Source organism: Vigna unguiculata, chromosome 2, assembly GCF_004118075.2.
Source record: "Vigna unguiculata cultivar IT97K-499-35 chromosome 2, ASM411807v1, whole genome shotgun sequence".
Lineage (NCBI taxonomy): Eukaryota > Viridiplantae > Streptophyta > Magnoliopsida > Fabales > Fabaceae > Vigna > Vigna unguiculata.
In genome coordinates this window covers 2571658-2580367 of record NC_040280.1, presented here as the reverse complement: position 1 = coordinate 2580367, position 8710 = coordinate 2571658, and the positions used below count along the sequence as shown (strand labels likewise).

The 8710-nt window shown below is 34.1% G+C and overlaps 1 protein-coding gene across 1 annotated transcript; it reads right to left on the bottom strand.

Annotated features, from left to right (window-relative positions):
* Positions 1-243: 243 nt before the first annotated feature.
* On the bottom strand, positions 244-7478 carry LOC114173781. The gene is made up of 9 exons (XM_028058374.1): positions 7033-7478; positions 6055-6559; positions 4889-5091; positions 4610-4777; positions 3406-3720; positions 2319-2468; positions 2083-2232; positions 1798-1998; positions 244-1638 (listed from the first exon to the last, which is right to left on the bottom strand). Exons 2-9 carry the CDS (start codon positions 6505-6507, stop codon positions 765-767), a joined length of 2514 nt encoding a protein of 837 aa, XP_027914175.1. The 5' UTR covers positions 6508-6559; positions 7033-7478; the 3' UTR covers positions 244-764.
* Positions 7479-8710: the final 1232 nt, after the last annotated feature.

Here is an 8710-nt window from a genome sequence, read left to right as displayed (position 1 = left end):
AAACTTTTCTCCGATAAGAATCTTCAATATTTAATAATCCCTTCATTGCCCCTCTTCATTAGGACTTTATAATACCAACTCTACATGTCCTTTTATTGATAAAACAAAATAATAGAACCATGATACACAAACCATTTACAACATAAACCTTAAAAAGAAATAGAAAGTTAGCTACATAAATTTTAAAATCCAAAAAATAAAAGTTCATACCAGTATCGATTTTTAAACATACTAGACAGCAAATTAATTAATCTAATTCACTGTTTTTTCCAGACTATTGACTTTAACAACGGATCAAAATCAATCCAAAATTCGACCATTTTATAGTTGATGCTAGAGATAATAGAACCAAAAATACAAAATGGGAAGAGACTCTGGCACCAAGTCAATTTACAAAATATGCCTGGCAAAAAATCTGTATACAGGCCCAAAACTAAGCAAACACAAAACTCGCTACTTAAATTCACGATCATGATAAAGTGGGCTTTCAATTACTCCAACTTTTGTATATAGATTAGCCACTACCTAATAGGCAATTGCTTCCTGCACCCTGACAAAATTCTTCCTGCATCCTATCATTCACAATAAATAATTCTGGAATGTTTTTTTCCGAAACCTGTTTTATTACGGAAAGTATTTTCAGGAAAGAGTGTTGGTGGGGTGATGAAGAAATGTGATGTGGTGTAGGAAGCAACACCCTACCTAATATCATTTGTCACAAAATTTAGTCAAATGTCTTCTATCCAGTAAGTTAGTTTACCTGCCTACAAAAATCTACTGGGCCGTTTTCGCTCCCTCCTTGGCCGGTTTTGCACGGGGGAAGCAAAAAGCTCATCATCCTTTTCTTCCACAATGATATCCATTGATTTATCAACACAACCATGCAAAACAGTCTCCATCTCTTCAACATGCTTGGACATTGACCCACTGTCATCAGATATGTTGGTTGGCTTGCCTGCACAATGTTCTTCATTTAGTAATACAGATCCTGTTTTCAATTTGGAAGAGGATAAGTGATGTCCTTTAGGTTGACACTCTTTCTTCGGTTTGTTTCCTAGAAAGGATGCAAGGGTCATATGGTCGTCATCATCATCACCAGCCAAAGTATTTGTATCCTCTCGGTTTCTAACTCGTCTATCAGAAGCAGTATTCGGCGGCACAAACAAATTTATAGTTCCAACAGTATCACATGACTGAGACAAGCCGCTTTGATCATCAGATGGGTTTTGACTTTCAGCCTGCTCAGGAACATCTGTAATCCTAGAGGAGAAAGAAGTATGACTCAAATTTTTGGTAAATCTGGATAATATCTCATTTGATTTGTTGCGTATAAAAGACGAAAGTGTTATGCTGTCCCAATCTTCATTTTCAGAATTCGCAATACAGGTAGATTGGTTTTCTGAACCTTCAATGCAAATCTCGACCTTGTCACTACAAGATATATCCACTAATTCCTGGGGACAATTTTGACTGCGTTTTGTATGCCTTTTGGACCTCGTGTTCTTCTTGGGAAGATTGCTGCATTCAGATTCTGCGTAGAACTCATCATCGTTGTATACTTCTGTATCTTGTACTTCTTTGGCACAACGTCGAGTTCTTTTCGCACGTTTCTTAGAGCTTGTTTTCTTGGAAACATTGCTGCACGCAATGATCAAGAATTAGAAATCAAAGGTATACCAGAACTAATATTCAATTTCAAATTATACGACCAGCATATTATACGACCAATATTCAATTACATCACAAGTGTAAAATGTAAAGAAACAAGGGGAAAAATGAAAGGATAGAGGGGAGTACCTTGACTTGCGCTTCTTGGGAAGTTTTGAAGCACCAATATCGGATTTTGGAGCTAAAGCAATTAAAGGCATAAAGTCATCAAGTGTAATGGTTGGCCGTTCAGATTCTCGATCAACGAAGTTACAACTAATGATAGACCTTTGCTTCTTTCTTGCTTCCTGAAGCAAAGGAACTTGTTCAGGACATAACACCTTCCATCTCCTGTTCAATGAAAAGAATACGTGTAAGATTATAGAAATTGAAGATTTTTAGATTTTCATTATTGAACTTAATTTCAACTCATACTTCCGGCACTGTGAATCAGTACGGGGAGGCACTTCTTCAGCAATCTTAGACCAACAATATCCATGCTTGGCAATTGCAGCTTCTAGTCTTAAATCCTCTTCCTCAGTCCATCCACCCCATTTCAAAGAAGGATCCAGACTATTGAGGTATCTGTCATAAGAAAGTTCAAGAACTGTAACAAACTAATACCATAAAAAAATTACGTCCCCAAAATTGTTAAACAAAATGCATATTACCTATCCCTACACTGAGATTGGATCCGGCCAGGAACATATTTAGCTATTTGATTCCATTTCCGTCCAAAAAGCATGACTGCTACTGTTAAGCGTATATCCTCCTCTTGTGTAAAGCTCCCTTTCTTCTCAGGACAGAGGGATTTTTTCCATCTGCATCACAGACAAGATGCAGCCACCAATAAACTCCGGTTCTCCATTAAACTTAACTCTGATGTTAATTTATTGACCAGACACAATTGCATATATTTAACCTTTTAATATCAGAGACCATATTTTCTTGAAACAGTGTCATTTCATTTTCAATAATATGTTTCTTTTTGTTTTTAACATAAAGCAACCCGTAAGAGAAAGAAAGGAAATAAAGAAACAGAGTCTTGAACTATTCTGAATAGATATATTCTTTTTTTCCTGTCATGAAGATATCAAAGCAAATCACTTAGCAAATTTAGACGGGGCTTATGATGCATTGTAAGAAACCAGGTCTGAATGTAACACACTTCTTCAAAGGTTAAATATAGGAGGATGGCATCATTTGGAAAGTAACACACTTCCTCAAAGGTTAAATATAGGAGGATGCCATCATTTGCATTTCTATATAATTCAACCTCCAGAAATACATAAAATATCACCATCCTAAAGCGTAACTGGTTATTCTCTCCCAGTTGAAACAGGATTGTTGTAAATTACCAAGTACTGATTAAAACAACCGGGTAGGGTATTATTGTTTTATGTCACTAAACAAATGACCGATCTTACCTCACCCTATAGAAGAATAAATACTTCCTTTCTCAACCTTCCACTTTTCAACAATACTACATAAACAAATAAGCTATAATGGTTCGAACTATCCTGAACTGAAATAAAATAATTGAATTTGACAATCAACACAAATCATCAAGGCCACATAATAACAGCTTAAAAGAAGATGATTCCAAAGCAAACTGTGAACTACACATAAAATGTACCTTATTATATTAAGTACGGTGAAAGCCTACCATCAAAGATTATTTGATTTCGATAATGGGCTTGCAACCATACACAAAAATTAAATTACAAATATAGAACAAAATTTAAATAGCTAACCAACCTATTTGAGCATTGGGTTCCTGTCCGCCGCTCTAAAACAGAAGCCACATACTGCCAATTGCCATCACCAAAATATGTCACAGCAGAATAGAGTTGAGCATCTTCTTCCTCAGTCCATTCACTATTTAGCATGGAAGGATTTAAGCTCCTTTGGAATCGTGACAAGCATTGAAATGGAGTCCTGCTTGTGCCCAATGATGCAGCAATTTCGAACCAATTCCTGATACCTGTATCTTGTACAATAAGTAAAAGGGACTTGTCCTCTTCCTTAGTCCATGCACCTTGGTTGATCAAAGGATCTTCATAATTCAACCACCTGTTGTTGCAAACCATTAAAATATAGTAAATCAAAAGTATGGAATCCAACCATTCATACATATAGAAATTATTCTATGGTCTACATAACAGACATCTGTGATAGTGACAACCATCACAGACATATTAAGCACCACCATGTTAAAATCATTTCATGTACAACCCCACCTACATGATGTATTGATCTTGAACTCGTACTGAAAGCCAAAAATGGTAAACTGTCTCTGATGGTGATAGTCATAGATGTCTGCAATGTAGTGGAAAAATATTCTTCATGGAAAGGCAATAAACATGAAACAGTAGTCAAAGAACTGTATGGACAAGACTAAGAATACAACACAGGTTATAATTAAATTAAGCAGCTAATCAAATCTACAATGCAATTAAGAGAGAAGTTGATCATCCCCCCAATGATAAATTATTATTGATAGAGCATTTAAGGGATTGTGCTTTGTCAATTTGTTTTCCCCAAACCCACCAGTACATGGTTCTACTAAACTATAATACCACCTTAATCTATTCTTCACCTACTTCATTCAAGATCAATGTTAGCACCTCTTATAACATTATGTGCATTGAAATAATTTCAAATGTTCAATCCACAATGTATCAATAAAGCAGTACCAATGTAGGTGGCCTAGAACAAAAATGAAGCATGAGCATAGCACAATAACAGAAAAATAAAACACTTTATCATAAGCAAGAACCACCTTTTCATGCATACAAACACAAAAAAGAAAACTTCACCAATTAGTAAAATTATACTTTGATTAAAATTCAGCACCAGTTCACCAGTATCAGAAACATAAAATACTTTATCATAGCAAAGATCAATCTTTTCATGCACATGAAAACACAAATGAAAAGCTCCCGAATTGCAAATTATATACCTTGACTCACATTCAGTGCCAGTACGGCCACCAACATACATGGAAGATATCAGATCCCAATTAACTTTAGGTAAAAATTTTCTAATCCTCTCTGGTGTGACTTCAAGATCTTTAACAGATGCAATTATATTATCCATGTCATCTGCCTCCCGAAGCAATTCCTCTGAACTGTAAATTCAAAACACAAGGGAAAACTCAAAACGCAACAGGGGAAGGGTCACATAGGTCCAGCAGCAGTTAGTGATTCAGTAACATAGGACAAAACAGAATTGATATTACCTAGTTCTATCAATTGAAAGTGAAAGTTGAAGCACCATTTCTTGGAACTGTTGCTTAATTCCCTTCAAAAGGTTTTCCCTTTCTACCTTGGACCATTTTTTCCGGTCTAATGAAAGTGGAAATCTTTCCAATACCATCCTATAATTAGCAGCATGAGAATTTTCTTCTGGGCCATAACACATTGCAGGTACCTTTTTCTTTTTCTGCCAGGAAAGAGTTAAATCAAGGATTGCCGATATTAAAATTAATCAGTGACAATTGACACTCTAACATTACTACGGTCACAAATGCTATGCTACCAGCCACTAAATAGATTACAACTAAACTAACTAAATGCTTCCAAACACTAAAACTTTTGTTTAGGGTTTTGGGGGTAAAATTGTGATTTCTCCCCAATTTTCTAAAGCATTTTTTGTTCAGAAACACAAGGATTTTTAAGCATTCCACAAAAGAACTACCTCTGTTTTAACCTATGTTCCTTCAAATCTTACAGGATTATCTTTTTTTCTTGTACTCCATTCTTCTATTGGACTTTCCAGTTCAAATTTTGCTAATTTATTTTTATTTAATTTTCAATGTTCTTTATCAACAAATTTCACCACCAGCTTGCACTTAATGAAGGCCTCCAATGTTTTTAGTGACCGTGTAATTTGGCTTATTATTTACCATGAATTCCTTTATCTGTATATTCCTTTAGTATATGTGTGCTATAAATTATTTAGTTTGTGTTATAATACTTAAAATAGATCCCTGTTTCCCACTATAGTATATTCAAAGATGACTTCCACATGCCACTACTTGAGATTGGTAACTATGATACAGTTTTTTTCTTTTAATTCATGTAAGCATTTATAAGCTGTATCATATCTTGAACTTTTAAGAACCTTCCCTCTCCATTCCAGTTTTATATTACCCATGTTTTCAAGTATCTAGGATTTCACAGGAGAGAACCCTTTGTCTCACCTACTTCATATTACCACTCAAACTTATTAAACTGTATGAAACAGATAACATCTATAGTTCTCGTAATTAAAAAATTAAGTTTCAAGTGAAAGAGAATCTTGAACAATATCCACTTATAAATGACCGGTACCATTATTTCACAATGAAATAGTACAAATAATAATTCAGACTTCAGTAAACTGTAAGAGCATCACACAACTAACCTTAGATTTCTTTGAAGCAGAAGACTTTTTTGCAGATATTAATTGAACACGTGGATCTTTTTTCAGTGATAACACATTCCCTGTTCTTCTATTGCACGAGGCCTGGAAGTCCTTAAGAATTTTGATTCTATTCCTTATCTTTTTGTTTTCCTCAATTTTAGCCTCAAGCTCAATTAACTTACCTCTAAGAAATCTCTGCAAATCCCGATTTTTCTTAATGGCATCAATAAAGCACTGAACAACAGGAGGACAGCTCAATCTTTTATGTGGTAATCTGGATGACTCCCCTGCATCGGGTTCAGAACTCTCAACAAAATCACTAAGCTGCATTTCAATGTTTTCAATCAACTCCTCTGTGGCAGCCTCATTAGGATCTTGAGAAACAGGATATAATTCACCACCATCTGATTCTTTATGGGTTGAGCCATTAGCAACTTCACCCTCACAGCCCATGCTGGAGGTCTGATCCCCTCAACCAACACTTTCTTTCCATCTTCACGCAAACCTGATATTGTTACCATGCCAAGTTTTGTTACAAAAGCTAAAGTGGAGCTGGTAACAAGATAATTAAGAGAATATACAAACATTATAAGGTAAAACACCAAGTCCCATTTCCACATTGACTAGAAATAGTATGTCCTTATTAGTGAAAACTGAGGTCCGGCATTGACAAGAAACTAGAAATAGTGGCTGATAAGTGCTTATAACGCTTAACACGAGGGTTTTGTACAATGAGTTAAGTTAAGCCTATAATCTAAGAAACATTCATCCTAAGTCATCTAAACTATGTAGCAAAACCCAATTCAATCATGAGAGATTTTGTATGCTGAATTAGTTATTATAAAGTTTGCATTGCAACAAAGGGAGACATGGATGGATTGAATTTGGGATCTCTCTCATACTGGAATCCCACAAAAACTACTACCGAGTTCGGAATCAAAATTCAACAGCGAGAACGCACATAGGAAGCTCAAATACCTTCGTTGTAGTCGCCAAACCTTCTCATGATGGCGCGCACCGTCTCGAGGTCATCCTCGTCATCGTCATCGTCATCGTCAGACAAGGCCAACGGCGCAAGCGGCGGAAGAACGGACAGAGGCTGGTACAGGCTCTGCACTCTCTTGAGACATTCCAGGTCGTCCTGGCCGTCGGAGTCCGAGTCGGTGGCAACCGAAACAATGGCGGTGCTGGTGTCAATGAGCGGGTCCTCTGACGGAACTCCGTCTTCGGCGGCGGAATTATCGTTGGCGCCTACAATCCTGCAGGCTCGGGAGAGCGCAGCCATATCCTCCATGAAGCCGTCGTCATCGTCGTCATCATCGGTGGAGGAGAGATTGCCGAAATCGTCGACGCGAGGAGTCATTAAATTGGGATTTCTTCAATTTCACTCTGAATTTCACCAAGGTTTCTTCCAAACTTCACTCTGAATTTGGATTTCAGGCAAGGGTTCTTCTGTTCTGAATTTCACGCTCCACTGATTAAATTATTCAAAAAAATAATCAAATCCTATGATTAAATTATTCTAAAAAAAAATCAAATCCTATGATAATAATTTTCATGAAAGCAATTTATTTATTTAGTAAACTTTCTTATTTTGAGATAAAAGAAGTTATTTGAATGAATAAATTAAAATTTAAAAATTTTAAAAAGGTATTTTAAATAATTAAAGTAATAACATTTAAAATTTATTTAAAAATAAATAACATTTTAAATTATTTTTCTTCATACATATTATATACATATAAATGTTATTTAAACATTTAAATTTGACATTTTTTTTGGTAAATGTTAATTTTAAAATACATATTTTTAAAGTAAAAATTAATTTTAAAAAAGAAAATAATTTGTTTTATCTAAATAAAAAAATTGAAAAATGAAATATTTTAAAAAATTATATTTAAATCAAATATTTAAAAAAATAATAATTAAAAGTAATTTAAATGTTATATATTTTAAGTTTTAATTTTTAAACTTTTTTTTAAATTATTAAAATACTTCATTCAATCCTAAGGTTATTGAATTCATTTGCTGAATGACACACAAGGTTATTGAATTTCCCTGAATGACACACAAGGTTATTGAATTTCGCTGAATGAGTGACTTCTTTTTACTTTCTTTTTTCACTCTTTTACTATTTTTATATTTTACCTGTTATTTTAATTATACCTAAATTCAATTTGTTTTCTCTTAAATTTAGATTAATAAGGAATTTATTTTATGCATATTATCAACTCATATAATTTCAATTCAAGTAGTTATCAATATTGTAATATAATTGTGGAAATAATTAGAAAAAGAGATTTATTACTTTGTAATAATCCAATTTCGTTCATACCTAGAATAAATTTAGGATATTGAAAGGTTGATTAATAATAGTAAATGGATTATAAAAAGTAATTTAAAAAAAAGGTTAAAATACTCCACTGGTGATGTTTTTTTCAAAAATCTCAATTAGGTCCTAAGATTTTTTTTAGTCTCAATTAGGTTCATATTTTTGAAAATACGTAACAATTAGGTTCATGCCGTTAGTATGGTGGTAATGGTGTTAAGATGTGTTACGTGTCAACTCCTCATTTTTTTTATTTTTATTTTTTGATTTTTTTTTTTGAATTTTCTTTTTTTTTTTAAATTATTCATGTCACATCAATATTGTGTC